At 37.4% G+C, this 23,358-nt stretch overlaps 1 protein-coding gene across 3 annotated transcripts in view; it reads right to left on the bottom strand.

The window, feature by feature from the left end:
- The window catches only part of COL4A6 (collagen type IV alpha 6 chain), a 4,024,271-nt gene that overhangs the window by 239,636 nt on the left and 3,761,277 nt on the right, over positions 1-23,358 (bottom strand). For all 3 annotated transcript variants that reach the window (XM_044057202.1, XM_044057203.1, XM_044057204.1), the window contains one exon: positions 15,907-16,053. In XM_044057202.1, coding sequence (XP_043913137.1) covers positions 15,907-16,053 — 147 coding nt within the window. The remainder of the gene's footprint in view (positions 1-15,906; positions 16,054-23,358) is intronic.

Genomic DNA, 23,358 nt, shown 5'->3' with positions numbered 1-23,358 from the left:
CAAAGTAATCCAAGCAAGGCAGTCTGTTTCCAGTCGAAAATCCTTTATTAAGTACACAGACAAGCGATCCAAGTAAAACAAAAATAGAGTGATAGATTCCTCACACACTTTCTAAATAATATATATATACTTTTTATCAGGCAAGGGAGTGGATTACCCTGCTGCAAAACAAAGTGTTACAGGTACACATGTTAAATTCACATCCCTTCCCCCATCAGTGTGTCATTCAAGCTGGTCCTGCCCTATTTAGTAGCTGTCATAATAATATAACTCTTATGTACTTAAAATAAAATTTATAATGATGTGGTACCTCTTATTTAACCAGATTATTAAGTCTGTGATTTTATCCAAGACAATATACTACATGGCTGGAAATATATCAGCCTTCGTCCATTTGGCAATCAAAAATATATATAAATATATAAATATACACTTTGCATGTAAAAAAATTGTAAAAATCATATCCTATTTTCATAACCTATTGTTAGCAAAGTTCGCTTTCGCCCTTCTAGACTTCTTCAGGTCTGTGTACAAAAACCCTAAAAATGATCTATAAAAATATATATAATTGTATAATAAGTATTGTTATTACACATCATTTTGAATAAAATGGAAAAAAGAAAAAATAATAAGAAAAAATGTATGATGATGGAAACAAAATCATCATCATCTTCTTTCGGCTGTTCCCGTTAGGGGTCGCCACAGCGGATCACCTGTTTCCATTTCTTCCTGTCCTCTGCATCTTGCTCTCTTTTCCTGTTACATGGTAGCTTCATCCTTAGCATCTTTTTCCCAATATACTCAGCATCCCTCCTCAGCACATGTCCAAAAACCTTCCAACCTGGGCTGACCTCTAATATACTTATTCCTAATCCTGTCCACCCTCATCACACCCAGTGCAAATCTTAACATCTTTAACTCTGCCACATCCAGCTCAAACTCCTGCCTTTTTGTCAATGCCACTGTCTCCAACCCATATAACATTGCTGGTCTCACTACCCTCTTGTAGACCTTCCCTTTCACTCTTAGTGTCACAAATCACTCCTGACACTCTTCTCCACCCACTCCATCCTGCCTGTACTCTCTTCTTCACCTCTCTTCCACACTCACCACTTATGATGGAAACAAAATATACACTTAAATTATAACTGATTTAAAATGGTATTTAAAAGCAGCTGGTAGAATAAAATAAAATAAAATAAAATTAGTCATGTAAACAATGTGGCAACTTTCTAAGTTCCAGTAACCAGGATCTGGAACTTAAAACCTGTGTGTCTTTAATGAAGAAAAAGTATTTGCTAGTACATTACTTTTTACATCCAGAGCCCATTTCTGACAGATGACATGAAATCCTACGCTTTGAGTTTATTTACAGTCTTGCCCACACAGAATGCATCATTCATTGCACTGTGCCTGCCCTGTAAATTTTTTGTGTATTTACAGTCAAAATGTACAATTAGTTTCACATCTTTTAGTGTTTCTCTCATATGGTCTAGGTTTTAATTCAACAAACTTCTAATGTTCCTGGCCTTCCCTTAAACAAGAATGGGGCTTCACATGTTAAAAGATGTTAATCAGAATTTCCTGTGACAATGTTTCTTCCAGTTTTTCAATGATATTTTGATTGATGTGTAATCCAAAGTGTATGTCAGGATGCAGCTACTTTTTGTTTTGTTATACTCTGGAATTTCTTAACATTCTTGAGGGCTGGGGGAGGGTTGAATGTGGTGCTTTCAGTCTTTTTTTTCTAGGTGTAACATTTATTTCCCATTGCTATAGCAGTTTTTGTTTGCAGTGTTTGCCATTAGGTGGGACTTCTCTGTTCTTGTGTGATTTGGTATTTTTCATCAATAGGCTTTGCTTTAATAGATTGGTTCCAGATAAGTGGAGTACCTGTTATTGTGGCACCTGTCATTGTTGTTATTTTACCTGTTATTGTGCTGGTTCCTCTGTCTGATCTAGACATGGGTTGCCTTGCGGTGGCTGTGGTGAGGGGAACCTGATAAGAGGGCTCTGGTGGTGGTTGTCATTCTTGTTCTGGTACTGGTGTTGGCTTTGGTATTGGTGTGGTGACTGATGTCTGTGCTGTCGATATTGGTCTTCCTGACGAAACTGGTCTCTGGTCAAGGTGCTGCTGCTGCTGTTCATGGATTGTCTGTGGGGTTCTGGTTGCCTCTGTGGCTTATGTTCCTGTCCTAATCCTTCTGTGATGTCAAAGTCTTCTGGTGTTGATGATAGCAGGGGGATTGGGATATGGGGAATGAGATGTTGGGGGGGGCAGCCTCCTGTAAAAGATGTGAAATTAATTGTACATTTTTATATATATACACAAGCTGATTGTTTTATTGAGGAGACATCACAAATACTCTGGAGAAACATGAAACTTCGTGGCAATTAGTTGAACTTTTTTTTAGGCCCTGGACTAAGCTACTTACTAATTAAAAAAAAAATGGAACTAGAAAGAAAAAAAATTTTTACATTTTTTAATTTATTTTTTTTTTTTTTTTTAGTTAGTTGGTTTTTTTACCCCATTTAAATCAGTTTCAAAATGATGTGTAATAACAATACTAACTAATTATACAATTTTATATATATGTATTTTATAGATATTTTTTTAGTCTTCTTGTACACAGAAGAAGAAGAGAAGAATGACAAAGCGATCTAACAAAACAAAAGGTTAATGAAATATTTTTTTTACACTTTTTTTTTTTTAATTTATATGCATAATGTATATATTTTATTATATATATTTTTGCCAAATGGACTACTAAGGATGATATATTTCCATAGTATATGTATATGATAAAAATAAAATCACAGACTAATAATCTACTTGATAATCACTTTGTTTTACATCACAATAAACTACTCCCTTGCCTGATACTTAAATGATTTTTGACTGGATTACTTTCAAATACTTAGAAATTCTGTACAATTATATATTTTTATTACATTTGTTTAGTGGGTTGTTTTGAAACTCGGGGGATACCAAGATTAGATGTTGTTTTTTTTTTTTTCTTCTTCAAAAAAAATAATATGTTATATTATATTTATCTTATTCAATTCAATGATGATATAGTTTAGTTGTTGGGTTTTGAGTTTACATAGGTAGGTACAACAGCAGTATATAATAATAAGTTAAATAACTCACCTGCTGAAGAAACAAGATTCAAGGTACTAAAACCATGTAACACTGGACCTGATAAGTGAGGGCAGTATAACATCAAAGGTTGTTATGGAGCTGCCACTACTCATGTTAGATTTTCAGTAGTTTACAATATAATATCCTGCTAGTAGATTGTATCCATTTAGAATTCAATTGATTCTTACTGGGCTGGGCCTGTCCTTTAAACACCCCTCAAAATCAGGAGGAAGGACACTCTCACAGGATGAGAAAAGTAAACTTTTCTCAGCAGGTTTTACCAATCACTGGATAACAAAGTGATGACAGAAATGAGGAAGGAGCAAAACTTTAAAACACTAACAGTCTTGGTTTCATTAGAACTCCTAAGCAGTTATACAATTGACAGACTGAGACATAGTTAAAACAACACCTGAACCTGCAACTAACCTCTCAGAATGGAACTAGATAAGGCTAGGAAAAGGCTTATCCCATTTTCTTTACCAAAAAATAAAGTAATGAGGTTTCCATGATGACATGGTTCAATTCTGATAAAGGTAAGTTTTGTTAAACAACATGAGTAGAACTTTGAAATGCATGCAGATCATAACAGTCTTAATACCTGAAATGTGGACAGCATGGTGGCTGAAAATGAAGATGGTAGAAATCTCCTAAAACAAAGGAATCACTGTTTGATCTCAACAAAGTGTAAAGTAGCCATTCAAGCCTGACCTCTGGTTACTACATCTGTGAAGGTTGAATGTTCTTCCTCTGTATGTGATGGCAGCTCAGTTACCTGGTTAAAAAAATTAATATATTAAAATTATTTTAGTTGAATTCATTAATACTAGAAAACAGTTTCCAAGACAGAAATGTATGTTCAAGGTTGAAATTCCATACCAGAAATGGATCTGTGATGCAACTCATTCAGCAATAATATTTAAATGAATTGGTTAGTAAGCCATATGCTATGATAGTTATACTGTACCTTTCCTTTTTGGTTGACATGCATTGTATTTCTTTCTGCACTTTGTACCATAACGTAAAACATAAAACAGCTTGTGGGCAATATTCATTCCTAGTTTTACATGCATTGCATTTATTTCCTAGCCTTTTACCATACTAACTTTATGCAAACTGGATGGTGTTCATAAATAGGTACAGTATACTACAGAGACTAAAAGTTACTTGCAGTTGGGATAGTGGCAATTTATTTTTAAAAAGGTAGCCGGAGAATTATATTTTCAAAAAAATAGTAAGAGAGTTAATCAGAAATCAGCAGCCTGCTGATGAAGAAGCTAGTCAGAATCTTTACTGTTGTTTGATCTTGTGATGCCCCACCACTGGACAAAGTAATCAAGGAGCCTCAATCCTCACCACTAGCATCAGTGGGGGACATACATTGGGAGGATGACAAGTACACACACAGTATTTAGGCTGGTTTCTCCCTCTTTCTCCAGATCCCCAATAAGACTTCTCACTGACACAGCTATAGAGTTAAGATCTCAGTTGAGTGACCAAGCCAAGAATTCCAGCACCCTCTCTGTCCAACCAGTGCCTCATGTCCCTGCCCAAGTAGCTGACACACACACTCTCTGAGGTTTGAGTTACACACACGCACTAACTTTGCCCCTTCTGCCCAAGGCATGTTTACTGCAGACTATAAGGTAGTTTGATCTTAACAAAGGGTGTCCAATCTTACTGTGTAACGTCACTATCAATACAAATGGTAGTTTGACCAACAGCAAGGCTATTAGGAGTGGCATACACAGTGTCACCAAATAAATATGCAAGTACTCTCAGAGCTGAAATATGTCTAGACAGACCTGCCACAATGAAATCTTTAAATATATTTAATAATAAATAATAAAAGAACAAGACAATACTAAATATATATGTACAGTGATATCAGAGTTCAAAATCACAGGAAATATTTAAAACAAGATTGCAGGACAGTCTCAAATAAATAAAGAAAAATATCTAAGCTAAGCTTTGCTGTATTCCTGACTATATCTAAATGGTTAAAGACAAATACAGAATATTGTCTGTCACTAAGAAACTTCCCAAATTAATATCTTAAATATTACTGCTGCGATAGCATGCAGAATGACATAATTTCTTGTTGTATGACTCTATCCTCAAAAAAAACCTGCTGGCTGCTGCTAGCTAGCAGTAAGTATGTTAAAATATATACATTTAAACAGTTACAATAGTGTATATACATTTCTGTTCTTTTCTAGTAGGGTACACTGTGGATACATTTCAAACAGCACTTTGTAAAATACCTCTTCAGCACACGTCTGTACAAACCATCTTATATGACATACAACTCTAATACATTTGTTGCACAAACATCTTATATGAATCACACTGATATTCACAAATGACATATAATTATTTAGAAAATTCCAGACAGCTGGGCTGGCTGCATCTCCTTTTGTTACACTTCTATAAAAATCATGCTAATATTCACAAATGACATATAATTATTCACAAAATTCCAAACAGCTGGGCTGGCAGTATCTCCTTTTGTGACAGATCTATATATGTTTTACTAAGTACTGCCATGCTAACAATTATCGTAAATAACTTATACACTGCAGCTAGTGTGTAAGGCCTAGAACTAACAATTGTAATGTCATACAAAGTAATTCAATAGTACACATTTGTTCTGTTTGTTATGGCTTGAAATGTTTAGACAGAGCTATACAGCCAGAATCCTTGTCTGTCTAGCATAAATAATACATGGTTCCCTAGAGAGAGAGACAGAGAGTATATTAGAAGAATCATTATAAGTGTATTACACACCTTATACTTTATTAGGCAGACTCAGGAAAATTTTTCATTTGTTAGTGCTCTCCATTAATGATCTGCCATTTTCTGAACATAAGACCCACTTGCAGATTATGGTACAATTTATGTATAAATGGACTTCCTATCCATCTGAATACTGGTGAGTTTTGCTATACTTAATTAGAATCTACCACTACACATGTATGATTTAAATGAAATAATTCCATGTATGGAGATAATTGAGATTACAGTACAAATAACTATTTGTGAAACATTTGCAGATCATAGATCATGTGTCTCTATACAATGTTTCAAATACTGTCTGTGATTCTTTCGACTGCCCCTAGTGCCCACTTTTCTAGAGAACAAGAAACCACATGTTGAAAGTATTTTTTTCAGGTGTTGCAAATAAACTCAATTATTATCACCTACTAATTCTATTTAATATACCTTTTTTGTCAGTCCTTCATAGCAACTGATTCTTCCATGCTAAAACTTGGGGCCCCATACTTACCCAAACCCATTCCCCTCATTACTTCTATACCTAACACTTATATTTCACATCCTCAGTCCCACTTTTAGATAACATCTTAACTCCCCCATCAGCTATCCTAGCTTAAAGAAAAAAATGTAAATACAGGTACTCCCCCCGACATCATCACAAGTTATCCCAGTTTAAAAATACTACTACTACTACACACACACACACACACACACACACACACACACACACACCCACAAGTATATATATATATATATATATATATATATATGTATATATATATATATATATATATATATATATATATATATCTATATATATATATATATATATATACACACACACACACACACACACAAATATATATATATATATATATATATATATATATATATACATATATACACATACACACACACACACACACACACACACACACACACACACACACGTACATATATATATATATATATATATATATATACTTTACTGTTCAATTCACTCACAATGATAGAATACATGCTATCACAACTTTATAAAACAAACTTCATAAACATTCTGATATTACTATACATACACAGCAATGACTCATAATTAAATGCCTACTACTTACACTGAATAGTACAGTCCTATCTTTATAGAGATCTATACATGATAGACAAGTAATAGTAGTAGTGAGATTAATAATATAAAAGTCCGCTATAAAGCACATGGACAAAACGTCACTACAAAAGACTATTAAAATCTGTATTTGTCTACAAAGTATGCATCCAAACCTTGGTCTTATACTCAACAATAATATCCTGCCTGACTCAAACACTCTTTCTTTGAATAAACTGTGTGACATGAATGCTATAAACTTTCATAATAAAATGACAGACATACACAGATAAATATTACTACATACCCTAGGCATTCTTGCAGTATTTTTAAAGACTTACAAATCAGAGTAGAGTAGATGTTACACACTTCAGTGAAATAGTAACATTACATTTTTCTGAAAACTTTGATATTACTGCTGGTGATTTCAATGTACCCCAGGTTTCTTGGGAAGGTTGAAGAAATCAGTGATTTGATTAATACATGTAAAGAGTTGGGATATATGCTGTTTGTTAGGGAGCTAACAAGAAATGGTAATATATATTAGATGTAGTTTGGACAAGAAATGAGGGAAAATTTAGTGAATGTGCTACAGAACCATAACTGTTATATGAAGGTACTTTTTATGGACCTCGTAGGTGACAGGATTGTGTGGTTTCATGTGTGCTTTTTACAGGTTTGATTTTGTAAACATACGAGAAATACTTTTTACATGTAACTAGAAGTGTGAATTATGCTTTACACTTACCACATGGAACTGGAAGACTGAATTATGCTCCGTCAGTGTTGAGACATATTGGGAAAATTTCTACGGTTGTTTAAATAATTTAATAGAGGAGTTTGTTCCTCTGGCACCAAGTAAACCTCTGTTTTAAATCTCTTTGGTGGAACAAGTCATTGAACAGACCTCATAATATAAATAAGAACCTATGGAAAAATATAAGAGGCACCCTTGTATGGATAATGCTAATAGATATAAAACTGCTAAGCATATCTTTAAGTAGCACTTGCTTTTAGTTAGATGGGGATATGAGGCAAATTTAGCTAGTAATACTTTAGAGAACAAGAACATCTTCTTTAATCATTTGAAATCATACAGGAATGATGACAAGCCCAAACTCTATTTTCCTGGGGGATATTTTACTAACCGAGACAAATGCCTTGGTTAAGATCTTCTTGGAAATTTTTTTTACAGAAAGAAAGAAAATAATCCTTTGGTAGTTGATACAGGCTTTTGGAAGTAGTTTGAATATATCCTGATCTATTTCATATTTGTATGCAGGAGGTGGTTAAGACAATAAACACAAATTCTGCTGCAGGTTATGATGGTCTTAATATTTTTTTTCTATTTAATATTATAAGAAGCGTTTATCCCTATTTAAGTTATCTTTTCTAAAAATCTTTGGAAACTGGGTTTGTTCCATCTATTTGTAAATAGACTGTTGTGGTACTGGTGCCTAAGGGTAGTGATTTGAATAAGGTTATGAACTATAGACCTATCAGCCTTACATACATCCTGGTGAAGTACTTCAAAAGTGTTGTTTTAGAATTTATTACCGGATCATTAAGCTCAAAGCAGGATTTGATCCAACATGGGTTTGTTCATGGAAGATCATGGATCACTAAATGACTTTATTTTTATTAATCTGTTTGGGAATCACAGGATGAAGTTCTATCAGCTGACATGACTTATTTGGATATGGCAAAAGCATTTTTATACAATGCCTCATTCTAGTGTTATCTCTTTGCTGAGTGTGACTAATGTAACCCCCTATTTGATAAGATGGTTAAAAACTGGTTGGATCAAAGGAAATGTATGGTAAGGACTGGTGAATCCATGTCAGAAGACAAGGTGGTTAAATCAGGGATCCTCCAGGGATTGCTGATGGGACGTATGCTTTTTAGTATCTTTATGGCTAGCATTCCCATTAGTTATAAAATATGGTTAAGTAAATATGCAAGCAATTCTAAAACAGGTTCTGTTATTTTTGTGTTGATGATCAGCTTACGGCCTTGAACTATTTGGATTCTTTATATATATATATATATATATATATATATATATATATATATATATATATATATATATGGGTTAATTTGAACCATATGAAGTTTAATTTATTTACTTATTTATTTATTATTTATTTATTTATATTTGTTGACCAGGAGTGTCCAACTGGACATAGGTCCATTTTCAGCGGAGGCCCTGGGAGAAAAGCTCCACAGTTCAAATAAATAGACAGTAGTTACATTGGATTACATAGTGATTAACAATTTACATAGCGATTACTTACAACATATTTACAGATGAAGAACATAGTACATCAGTAGACAACTAGAATCTTTATCTGTGAAGTACATAACAGACATTAACAAATGTTAAAATAAGAAGCTCCTGCTGCATAAGTACTAGGCTTATGAGCATCTGAGCTTGCTATAATCAAGGTAGTTAGTGGAGTGGAAAGAAAGGTAGTGGTTGGATGGGGTGGGTGATATTAGAGTGGGAGTTGCAAGGGCATAGCCAGCATGTTTTTAGGTGCACTTTTAGTAAAGTTTTGAAGTGGGTGCATGATGGTGCGGAGGTAATTGTGGGTGGGAGGGAGTTCCATAATTTGGCTATGTTGCAAGAGAATAGTGCTTCACCAGCAGAGTTATTGGCTTTAGTGATCTGAAAGTGATTTTTGTTGCTGGATCTTAGTGGTCTGGTGGTGCAATAGGGTTGGAGTAGATTCTGGAGGGATGGGACATTTAGTGGATGGTTTACTAGTTTGTGGGCGAGTGAGAGTTGATACCATTGAAGGAGGTGAGGGAGCTCAAGCCAGCCCAGTTCAGCAAGTGAGAGACAGTGGTGAATACGGTAGGATGCCCCTGTGGCGAATTTGGCAATTTTGTTGTAGCAGGTCTCTAGCTTGTTTAGATCGCATTGCCTTAGGTTGGTATATATTGGAGAAGCATAAAGTAGGGTGGAGATAAGGTGGGAATTTGCTATTGAAATCTTTGCTGCTTTGGTGAGACGATGCTTATTTCTGCATAACACTCCTATTTTTTTGTGGACTTTTTTTATGGTCATGGATATGTGAATGTCAAATTTTAGTTTATTGTCTATTTCCACTCCTAACAATTTGGTGTGTTCAGTTGGGTATATAGTGGTGTTGTCTTTTGCTGTGATGTTAAAGTGAGAGTTGTTTTGAGTATGGTGGGTTGAAAGATGAGCAGTTTAGTTTTGTTTGGGTTGAGTATTAATTGGGCATCGGATAACCAAGTTTCAACAGAGGAAAAGGCTTCCTGTGTGACTTTTTGCAGTTGCAGTTTGGGTAGGGACTGGGCTGAGCAGATGATGGTCGAGTCATCTGTGTATTGTATGAGTGTGCCATGTGTGGTGGCAGAGGCTAGATTATTTGTGAAAACAGAGAAGAGTAGCGGTCCAAGGATGGATACTTGGGGAACCCCTATGGAGACAGGTAGTTGGGGAGATATGTCATTCTGCCATACAACGGATTGTTGGCGGTGAGACAGGTAACTCTGAAACCAGTTGGTGACCGATTGTGAGAAGGATAGGTTATTGAGGACAGAGATAAGTTGTTTGTGTGGGACCATGTCAAATGCTTTAGATAGGTCTAAAAAAGTAGCAGAGGAGAGATAGCCATTGTTTTTATGCTGAAGGATAGTGTTAGTAAAGGAGAGTAAGGCAGTGGTGGTGCTATGGTTTGGTCGGAAACCATGCTGAGTATTGGAAAGGAGGTTGTTAGTAAGGAGGTAGTCTGAGACCTGAGAGTGTATGCATCTCTCTAGTATTTTGGAGAGTGGAGAGAGAATAGCTATGGGTCGGTAACTGGTTAGTTCTGTGGAGGGTCCGCCTTTGTGGAGGGGAATTATATGTCATACTTTTCACAGTGTGGGAACATAACTTTCTGACAGAGATCGGTTAAACAAGATGGATACTGGGTAGGCCAGAGCATCAGCTGTGATTTGTAGGTATTCACTTGGGAGGTTGTCTACTGCTAATCTGGTGGGTTCTTAATAAAGAAAGGCACATGATATGCTCTTTGGCACTGACAATCCAGATTAACCTTATGCTGTAACTGATACTATTTTGAATGATATGGAAGTCATCAGAGATTTAGATATAAAATTGTTAATAGTCTATCTTAGTCCTAATCTTATGGAAGTTCCTCAGATAAGAAACATTTTTAAAGCTTTAGTTATCGGTGACAGTGAGGTGTTAATTCCCATTTATAAAGCAATTAGTTGGACAGTTAGAGAATAAGGTGGCTCTATTTGTGTATAAAACTACACTCAACTGTTCAAAAATATTTTGCTTGAAGAATCAAAGGTATGAAGGGCTTGGATTATTATTATTATTATTATATATAAGCAGGTTGGAAGCTTTATTACTATTTTCTGTAAAATACTAAAATGCAGATTGATATAAATGTCTGTATAATCACACTTTTGCTGCACGTGTTGAAATATATAAAAGGATACATAAAAAAGTGACACAGAATTATAGTATGTTTGTTAATTGGAAAATATATAGATCCATTATCTTCATAGGTTCATAGGTTCATACTAGGCTATCTGCCCAAGGGCATTTATAAGCCTAGCACAGAGTTTTTGTGGCTTTCGCCACCCCTTTAGTTTGAAGAAAACTATGCCCATTATTTTGCTGTGCCTCTGTCAAGCAGAGACACTGAGGTAATCCCTGGGGTATATCTGCGATCTCCCATCCATTGGTCAAGATTTCTCTTGAACACGGCCAGCGAGGTGCTCTGCCTCCATGTACCGGGATTTTGTTCCACAGCATAGGGAGTCTTTGGGTGATGAATCTGTCCCTCCAGCACATCCTATTAATAACAATTTGTTTGTAATTAGTGTTCCTAAATATTTACAAATATTGTATTTCTCTATTTTCCCAATTGTTCATTCCTGTAATTTAACAAGAACATGCAGAGTTCCTTAAAGAAACAGAATCTTGCATTCATCAGTACTAAATTTTACTTCTATACTTCTTCAGATATTAAAACCAGTACATACAAAAGCCATAACTTAAACAGTGGTCATATGACCTTTATTAGCCAGTCAGTACTGAACAGCAAAGTATATGTTTTTTTTAATGTTGGAGTCTAGCAAATTGTTCTTCTGTATTATCCATGAATATTTTTATAGTACTTTGTTGGATTTTACTAATACGGCATGGATTACTTGCTTTTGAGCATTGTGATTTTTGTCTTTTCAAGCCACCCAGCAGTGTAAAGCTTGGATATAGATGACTGTCACTGCTGAAGTGACACCCCAACCCCATATGCAAAATGCCAAATGGGAAAAAGGGGTTGTGGGCAGATGGATGGATTTTGGTTTTTCAGCCCTGACCATGCCAGTTGAGAAAGAAAATCACAAAATATACATATATATATATATATATATATATATATATATATATATATATATATATATGGGTCCCCTTCACATGGTCGACATTTCAATGTCAAAACCCATATGACTAAGACCATATGGTCGGCATTTGAAATGTCTACCATGGAGAACTAGCGTCTCCGTACAGTGCAGAATGGAAAGATTTTAATTTCCACACTGTAGAGCAATGTCGGAGTTGGTATATTAAAGTTGTGGGGGGGTGGAGCCCCCCACAGGGGGTGCAGGGGGGCATAGCCCCCATCCTAGCATCTTTAAAGTTAGTTTTTTTCTTTTGGTCTACTTGTATGTTCGACATTTCAAATGTCGAACATATGGTCTCGGCCATATGGGTTTTGACATTGTGAAATGTCCATCATATCAAGTAGACCCATATATATATATATATATATATATATATATATATATATATATATATATATACACACACACACACACACACAGGCTCTTAAGAGTAGCAAACCAACTAACATGTTATTCAGAGGGGAGTGTGAACTAGACTTCCTAGTGAAAACTCATAGATACAGACAGAACATGCAAACTGCTCACAGACAGGTAAACTCAGTACCCCACAGCTATGAGTAGAGATCTTAAACAATGAGTAACCATGCTCCTGATGTCCCATATTATGCTATTTCTGGCAGCAAGAATAGAGTCATAAAAGCAAAGGTGGACTTCAACACATGCTGGAATGAAGAAAGTGCTGAAAACTCATATGGTTATTAGATGTTTATAAACCAATTACAATGAAGAAGTAAGAATTCTAGGAAAGATAGTCCAGATAAAAACCTCTTGAAAAGCATCTGAGGAATAGTTGTCCTCTGCTGGTGGAATAAAAATTTAAAAATTGTCTCCCTGAGAAGCACTGAAGATTAGGCCTCACTCACGCAGAAAGCCCTTCAAAAATGTATAAATTCTCAACCTCTTTCCTCCAAAATCAGTGACAAAGCCAGAAATAATAAGAGGAAACAGGAAATTATTAGTACCATTAACATAACAAGTAGAGTGCATAAGAGAATGTTGGTTGTTTTGCTGGCACTGGTTCTACGTATTTTTTATTTTTAGATCTATAAATGCATTTATTGTCATTATGTGTTAAGTGTAATCCACAATCTTTTCTACCCAAATTGTTAATTTTAAGGGAGATTATGAACGACATATCAAAATTCTGAGCAAAGGGCCAAGACAAGTAAGAGGTATGACTCTCAAAGCGTTATACAGTTTCTCCAAGCCCGTTACTGGGACTCTAAGGGATGCAAATTTTTTGAAGTTCCATTCCTTTCTTGATTACGCAGTATGTGGAATAACTACAGACCATCTATGCATATGTATAACATAGGTAAACTGTAATAAAAACACCTATACATGAAAATAAGATTAAAGTGCTTTGTAGCGTTTAATCACTGCAAAATACAAACTAATCTCTTTATATAAACAAAAAAAGAAGTTATGTACTCACCATAACGTTCCATGTGAGTTGTTCATCTCGCCTTCATTCTTACTGATGGGTACGGAGCCGATCCTCGGCTCCAACTCGGCCAACTGCAAAAGCTCGAGGTCTTCAACCAGCTCAAGACCAACTCCCAATCCCATGATGGACCCTGATCTTCCATCAGATCTTGTTTGGTGCCAGCAGACTACCTAGTAGTATAAATATGTCACTCAGAGAGCTGGATAAGAGACAATGCATCATATAAGAAAGGTGACGAACCTCAAGTAGACTGGATTGGGGTTGGAGGGTGGGACGTAAGAATGAAGGTGAGATGAACAACTCACATGGAATGTTATGGTGAGTACATAACTTCTTTATGTGAATTTGTTCTATCTCGCCGTTCATTCTTACTGATGGGTAGCGTCCCAAGCACCATCTTTCTCGGGTGGTTCATGGGAGAATATTCCTCAGAAGTGTGGAACCAAAGGAGGTCCTATCCTTGGAGGCCTTGTCTACTTTGTAATGAGTGATAAAGGTATGAGATCTTGACCGGGTAGCTGCTGCACAAATAGAATCTAATTGCAGAAAAAGCTAATGAGGTTGAAACAGCTCTAGTAGAGTGGGCCTTTATTTTTTGTTGCAAGGGAGCATACTCTGAACTATAAATGAAGGAAATGCATAGCAATCTTGACAAGGTTACTTTTGTCACTGGGGCACCCTTTTTTGACTCTGAAAGGGAACAAAGAGTTGATCCGTTGAGCTGAATTTTTTTGTTCACTCTAGATAAAATTGGAGTTGTCTATGAACATCAAGTTTGTGCAGCATGTGTTCCATCCTATTTGTGTTCTGTGGAAAGAAAATGGTAACTCAATGGATTGGTTAAGATTTGTCTCTGAACAAACTGTCCATCAGTTATAGACATCTTTTGCTCACATCTTGGGCAATTTTTGAAGCCAGACTTGGCTTTTTCCTTCTCTTGCTGAGATATATTTCCAAAGACAAATACTAACTATAGTAAAACACAGCAACAACGCCCTATAAAAAAGAGGGCTCTAACAATAATATGCACACACAAAATAACTAGTAAAGCCTTAAGAAAAGAAGGCTCTAATAAGTTTAGCTAATAATGCAAATATTTATCTGCCCTGTATAAAAAGGACTATAATTTAACAACTAACACACACCACACACAACGAATAATATAGATAAGACAAGAAGGCCTTAAAACACTGCCACTAACATCTAATTATAATACTGGAAAAACAACTAGGTGCCCTGAGAAAAAGAAGGGCTGTAATCAAATATAAATACACTCTCTATGAAATAATCGAGATAAAGAGAAAAAAAAGGGTCTAAAAACATGGCCACTAATTTCTCAGTAATAAACTAACTGAGATAGGGAGAAAAGAAGGCTTATAAAAAAACGCCCTAATAACTAACTATATTATCTAAGTAATATCAGAATAGACTAAACACGCTAACTTTCTAAACGACTTAAATAAGCAACTAAGTTATTTTAACAGCTATAAATTTGAGAAAAATAAAGATATTCACTGGCCAGAGCTTGTGAACGTCCGATCAAGTTGCAGCGGCAAACGAGATCTGGGGGAAGATCAGGGTGCATCATGGGATAGGCATTTGGCCTTGAACTAGTTGAAGACCTCAAGCTTTTGCAGTTGGCCGATTCAGAGCCAAGGATCAGCTCCGAACCCATCAGTAAGAATGAATGGCGAGATAGAACAACTTCACATTACTTATTTTGCATACTCAGTGTACTGTTAATACAAGTAATGCTGGGTGTGAAAGTATGCACAGTATGATTAGTGCAAATCAGAATACTGACAAGAGATGGGAACACAACTGATGAAGAAGGATAGCCAAAGATAAACTCTAACAACATAACACAATCCTATGATTAGAGCTGGATGTGAAAAAAAAAAACAGTCAAGTGAAAAAATGGCACTGATGAGACTTTATGAAAAGAGAGATTCTATAAACACCTAAAACTGATGGACTTCAAAAACTCACCTTTCTGACCAGGTGCTCCCTGTGGTCCAGGTGATCCTATTTCACCTTCCAGACCATTAATTCCTGGAAGACCTGGGATGCCTGGAGGGCCTGGGCTAATTACAGGTACGTGAGGTGGACCTGGAAGGCCAGGATATCCAGGAAAGCCTAAAAATAAAAACACACAATAATAATGTCGGAATGATTCAGCAATGAACTTAGACTATCATGTGCATGTATAAACTTCTAAATTAAAAAAATGCTTCTTACTTACTGCAGCAGTACACTTTTGGTGGGTATGAAGACCAGGCTGGAACTGAAGAGGTTTGAATCTCATCACTACCACCAATGAGAAGGATCAGGCTGGTACCAGAGGAGATATGAATCCCACCACCTCCAAGGGTGTGCACCTATGTATACCAGGGACAGGGTCTATGGTACTTGGATCTACTCCACTGTCCTAAAGGTCTGATGTATATCAGAGGGATGGTCACTAGAGTTACACTACTGGTACCAAACAGGTTAAAGAAAAGTATACCCAAACTTGATTCAATAACTAATTCACCAAATGCAACCTGGCCCCAAGAGCATAAAGGGAACATGTACTGCTTCCATGAGTATAGGCTTCCAACATTCAAATCCAGACTAGGACTACAAACTATGCACTTCTGGAAATGAGTCATTAGCCTAGCACCCCAGGCCCTTATCTTATTGCTCTCTCTGTGAACCACAGTGTGTTTCAGTGTTCCCTATCCAGAGTAACTTCCTTTTTATAAAAATATTTACACACACACACACACACACACACACACACACACACACACACACACACACACACACACACAGATTTCATCCTGGAAAGGTAGTACTGCCACCATTATAGAGATACTGGGCTACACACCAGACACTTACTGCACCTTGCCACCCTTGATTAATAGCTAAATATAAACTATGAAAATGTTAATAAATACAAAATAGTAATGGGCTGAGAGATCTTGGTCAGTTAGAGCTGAACATTACAACTTGACACCTTACAATACTAAACAGTACCCATTCCTCAGATACCTGCCCACAAGACCTTACTCATGAATGAACATATTTTTTTCTTAGACAATACAAATAGCATTGATACAAGTTGCGTATGCAGAAATAAATAATGTAAAAGAAACAGAAAACAATAATCAGTTGCTTAGACAGACTATTTAAACAAGAAATATATCTGAGCTAGTTAAGTATCTTAGTTTTTCTTTCTTAAAGAAATACTTGATAGTCAGATACAAATGTGATCACTGATATTCCAAACAATAGCGACTTCTGATTTCATCTCTCTTCATGTGTGTGTGTGTGTGTGTGTGTGTGTGTGTGTGTGTGTGTGTGTGTGTAGACAGGTATGTATAAATATATATATATATATATATATATATATATATATATATATATATATATATATATTATATATATGGGTCTACTTCTAAATTTTGAACTTTCAGAATTTCGATTTTCTTATGGTCAAGACCATAAGACTGAAATTTTAAAACTTTGAAATTTTAAAAAAAAAAAAAAATATATATATATATATATATATATATACGGAAACCAACAAAACTAATATACAAAACCACGGACTAGTAAAACCAAAAACGGCAAGCAACACTGTAAGCAGAGTCATAGGACCAATAACTTTCCAATAAACGCAGTTTAATAATGAGAATATATATATATATATATATATATATATATATATATATATATATATATATATATATATTTTTTTTTACGTTTTTACCGGGGGAGGGGGCAAGGCCTCTGCACCCCCCACACCCCCTAATAATTAAATATTCCAACTCCGACATCGCAGTACAGTGAGGAAAATGGTAAATATTCCTTTCCGTGCTGCATGGAGATTTACATTTAAACGGTTCGAAGTTTCAAAACTTATATCTTATGGTCTTGTCCATAAGAAACTTGAAGTTGTGAAAGCTTGAAATATAGAAGTAGATCCATATATATATATATATATATATATATAAACACTTCTTCATAGGACCAGCATGCATCCTAGGAGGATCTCTGGCAATGTCATGAAAACTCAGGGGATGCGTGTGTCCAGGCTGACTAAAGAAGTGGGAGTATTTGAGGATGGGATGAAGACTTCGAAGTATGATTTAAGGTCCCAAGGTTGTAAGGAGAGGGAGGTAGTTTCTACCCTCGATGAGGTAACTAGGTTGAGGACTGCTAGAGCGAGGCCATACTACTCGCCGAGGACTGGTGATGAACTGAGGTATGAAGAGAGGATACCATCAAAAGGACGTGTTGATGTTTTGACATCGTATACTAGTGATATTGGTAAAGTGAGGATGATTTTAGAAAAACACTGCCCTATTTTGTTGACAGACGATAAGGTTAGGAATGTGGTAGGTGATGTTCCAAGTTTTCAGTTCAGAAATCGGAAAAATATGAAAAGGATGTTGTGCTACCTTAAGGTGGAGTGTGTATCCCCCATGGATATTATTTGGGGGATGCAACCTTGTGGACACTGTAATTGGTGTAGCTTTGTGAAATGTAGTAACAGATTTATACACTTGGGAACAGGTAGAGTATATGACTTTAAGGTTACAGCAGATTATGCATCTAAATATGTTGTATATTTGGCACATTGTGAGTCGTGCCAATATTTCTATGTAGGGATGACCACTCATATGTTGAGGGTAGGATTAGAGAGCATGTCAATAGTCTGAGGGCGAAGGATTCAGTTAGTGCCCTGTCTAGATATGATTTAACCAATAATATGGTGCATAGGTTTTTATTTATGGTCATTGATAAAGTAGATCCAGGGGATAGGATGGGGAATATTAGGTATAAGGGGGAGAGTAGTGAGCTTAGGTGGATCCTCTGGTTTAGAGCAGAGAAGGGGTTTGGCCTTAATGGGAAGGTATCAGTCAAACCTGTTTTGGAGACTTAGGTATTAATGATTACATTTCTGTCTATGACTGATTTGTAGAGTGGTAGGATTTTGCATATATATATATATATATATATATATATATATATATATATTATGCATGTTATACGCATTAGTGGTTTTATTGTATTGCATTTCTATGTTTTTTTCTATTATTTTAATTTTGTTTTGTGAATATGTATTTTATATATATCTATAGCAGGTTTTAGCTTTTTATTAGATGTGTTCCCTTTGAACTGGTGCATTTGATTGTAAAGATGACATGTGACTCAGAAGGGAACATGTGTTTGATGTACCAGGAAGTGGGGATGCTACGTGTACAGTAACAGGTGCTGTTCATTTGTCTGATGAAAAGCTGATTATGTGAGAAATTTGAAACATATTTAACTGTGTGATTTTATTGTTTTTATATGGTCTGAGGAAGCAAGCGCTTACCTGTACTTGAATAAATTCTATGTTCTTATTGCTGTATTTCGCATGACTGTTTATTTCATAGGTTTCATAGGTTGATACTAGGCTATCTGCCCTAGGGCATTTATAAGCCTAGCCAGAGTGTGTTTGGCTTTCACCACCCTTTTAGATTAGTTGACTGTGCCTCTGTATAGTAGGTCACACAAGGTAGCCCTTTTAAGGTTAGTTTACTGTACCTCTGTCAAGCAGGGACACAGTAGAGATCCCAGGGGTAAACTTACGATCTCCCATCCACTCGTCAAGATTTCTCTTGATTGTGATTTTGTTCCAGAGTGAGGGGAGCCTCTGGGATATGAATCTTTCCCTCCAGCATGTCCTATTTATTTCTGTGCTGAGGTTCAAGTCCCTGGAGCGTGTAGCTCTAAGGAATTTGGATTTCCTGAGGAAAAGCATGTCCATTAATTCTAGGTTGGACATGGCTTTATATGTCAGACACAGATCGCCTCTGAGTAGGCGGTACGCAACTGAGTAGAGCTGGAGTTTCTTTAGCCGAACTGCATAGGGCATCTGTTTGAGCCCCTTGATTCTCTTGGTGAGATATTTTTGGTGTCTTTCCAGTTGCTGCAAGTGTCAGGTAAGGTACATCCCAAATGGAGCATTGTACTCAATTATGGGCCTGATAAGTGATGAGTAGAGGGGCACAATGACCTCTCTTGATCTAGATGTGAACCCTTTCGTGATAAGGTGGGCTATATAGAAGGTCTTTCTAACCACTTTGGCAACGTAATTGTCAAAGGAGAGATCTACTTGGGTCTCCAAGTCCCTAATTACTACTTCCGTACTTAATGGATTACCACCTATGTTGTAATTTGTGGGTACTTTGTTTTTCCCAAAGGGGATGACTATGCACTTTTTGGCATTTAGCTTTAGGCCATGTCTCTGGCACCAGTTATCCGTCTCTGTGAGACCCTTTTGGAGGATGCTTGTGTCAGCCGGAGAGTCGATTACGGCACCCAGTTTGCAGTCATCTGCGAACTTGGTCAGCCATAGTTCACCTGTGTTAATCTGTACCTTGGAGAAATATATACTGAACAAGAGAGGTCCCAAGACTGAGCCTTGTGGGGCACCACTTGTAAATGGTTTAGAGTCTGACATGGCACCTGCTATTCTGACCATGTGGGTTCTATCCCTGAGCCAGTTTGCAACCCATCTTGTGACATAGGGGTTGACATTTAAGCTGGTGAGCTTATTTATGATACCCGAGTGTGGTATTGTGGTGAAGGCTTTTGCGAGGTCCAGGTAGGCTGTGTGGACTACCTTCCCTTCATCTATGGCTTTGGTAACTGTTTCAAAGACTTCGACCAGGTTCAAGAGGCAAGATCTGCCCTTAACGAAGCCGAATTGGTAGGATCCAGTGTCTGGAGGTTCCCAATGTCTTTGTTTATGATTTCCATGATGATACGCTCCATAGCTTTGCAGACCAGGCTAGTCAGGCTTATAGGGTGATAGTTTCCGTGGTCTGTTGTGGCACCACCTTTGTGGAGTGGGACCACTGTTGCTGTACGTCATTCCTTGGGTACATATCCTGTAGTAAGGCTGAGATTGAACAGTGACTTTATATGAGGGTTTAGTTCTTCTTGGAGCTTGTGTAAGACACAGCCCAGAACACCGTCTTGACTCATTGATGCTGTGTTTTTTGCTTTGGAGAGGGCAGCTCTCACCTGTGCATCTGTGATCTCAGGAAGGCTACACTCTGTTGGGATAAACATTTGCTCTTTTGGGGGGAAGGGGGGGGGAGTTTGCACTGAACCTTTCTGCCAGGATGTTGGCAATGTCTGTGGGTTCAGTGTGTTTTTTGTCATTTTGCACTAACTCAGAGCATATCTGGGAGTTGTCTCCCAGGTTTCTGACATAACTAAAGAAGGCCTTGTGATTATCTTTAGTGTCTTGTGCAATTTTTCTTTCGAAGCTGGCCTTAGATGATTTTATGAGGGATCGTAGTTTCTTGCTAGTACTGATCAGTGACGCCTTCCCTTTTTGGGATTTTGCTCTGTCATGTAGTAGCTTTCTCCTTATATTGTATAGCTTATTTATGGCCGGGGTCCACCAGACAGGTCTCCTGTCTTTGGAGGAGTGAGTCTTGGTTTTATTTGGGATAGCATGCTCCATGCATTCCTGTAGGTGTCCATAGAATGCTTTTGTAAAGGATTCTGCATTTTGGGCTGTATTTTCCACTGGCCCGGGGGCTTTGAAGGATTCCACCTCAGTTTTGAGAAGTGTGAAGTTTGCTTTTGAGAAGTTCTTCACCGTGGTTTCCTTGGCTAGGGGTGGGGATGGAATATGGATGTCCAGTGAGATTTGTTTATGGTCTGATCTTACCAGTGAGGGGTATATCTCTGGTGTGGAACATAGAGACCCCATGTTGGTGATGACCAGATCCAATATGTTTTCCCCTCTTGTTGGAGTGGTGACCAACAGTTGTTCCATAGCATTTGAGTTTATAAGTTCTAGGAACCGTTGAGCGAGGGTGTTTGGGCTTGAGTAGTTTTCCAAATCGATGTTTGGGTAGTTGAAGTCACCCAATATAATAGCGTTTGGAGAGATCTTCATATTCTCCAGTGTTCTCGGGAAAGCCAAGTGAGGTTCCTGTGTTTGGGAGGGTGGTCTGTAGCAGGCTACAAATTGAAAGGCAGTTTTGCCCACTGTTAGTTGCACATGGATGGACTCTGATGCTTCGTGCAGTGCCACTAACCTGGAGGTGTGGGTATCTTTGATAAATATGGATCCTCCCCCTCCTTTTGTGGTTCGGTCTGAGTTTTGGGGCCGGAAAGCATGGTATGAAGTATTACCTGTTAGTGCTGGGGTGCTCTCGGGAGCCTTGAACCAGGTTTCTGTTACTGCACAGATATCGATATTCTCCATACTGAGGAGAGTCTCGAGTGCGTGCATCTTGAGGTTTAGACTTCTGGCGTTGAGCAGCATTACCCTTAGTTTTTTTTCCTTTGTGTTGTCTATGGGGGTGGGTTTGTCTTTTGAGCCTTGACTAAAAAAGGCACTATGGGGGAGGCAAGAGCCTTTGCCAGTATTCGAAAACCCAGGGGTGACAGGTGCAAGCCGTCACTAGCGAAGCAACGTGGCTTGCCGAGTATGTCATCCCAGGCTGACAGACACTGGATCCCCTTTGAATGACACCAATACTTTAGCCAATTGTTAAAATTGATCATTTTGTCTTTATACTGTGGCATCATTCTTGGTGAGGGTAAGATGCTACTCAAGGTCAGGGTCATACCGGCCTGGGCTACATGATCAAAGAGCTCCTGTACGTCTTTTTTCATGTAGTCTAGGGAGGTACATCTCAGGTCATTCACACCAGCATGGACAATGACGGAGTCATATTTGTACTTGCTTTGGAGTGACCTGAGTGCTTGTGTTACGTAGCAGATCCTGGCACCCGACAGGCAGCTTACAGTAACCTTCTCCTTGTTCAGCCTGATGAGTGGGACGTCAGTGTGTCTGACAATAGAGTCACCTATTACAAGTGGCTTAGGTGTGTTTTTAGCCTTAAGGGCTGTGACTGTGTGGCACACTGACTTTGTGAGCTATGTGCTACATGGATATTGTTTCGTGGTAGGTGTTTCTTGGATGTCTGCTTTGGAGGTCTCTGCTGCTTAGGCAGATTTTTATTTAGAGCCTCCGAGTATGTTTTTGTGTGTTTATGTGTTTGGTTTGCTGATGCGATAGGTCTATGTGAGACTGTATTTGTGGTGTGTGTGGTTACCTCCTCCTCCTGACAGGTTGTGCCAGTACTGGGTTGAGAGAGCTTACCCTCCAGTTTGGCTATATAGTTGCATCTATCACATATATTTGAGCTTGTTGGGAGGAGGAAAGGGTGGTCTGTATACATAAGGCAGTTGTAACATTGCCTCAAGATTCCCAGATTCACCAGCTGGACTGGAGAGTAAACTCAAAACTGACCTTTAGACATGCCTGAATAATATAGGGAACTACTTATTGACTGATCAGAAAGAACCAATAGGGAGCAAGTGCTTAGAAGGAGTATAAGAGGATGTAGTGTTTTAGTTTGTGTTTACCTATGAGAT

Source organism: Protopterus annectens, chromosome 15.part0 (assembly GCF_019279795.1).
Source record: "Protopterus annectens isolate FY-2018-M chromosome 15.part0, PAN1.0, whole genome shotgun sequence".
Lineage (NCBI taxonomy): Eukaryota > Metazoa > Chordata > Ceratodontiformes > Protopteridae > Protopterus > Protopterus annectens.
This window is presented reverse-complemented; position numbering and strand designations above follow the sequence as displayed.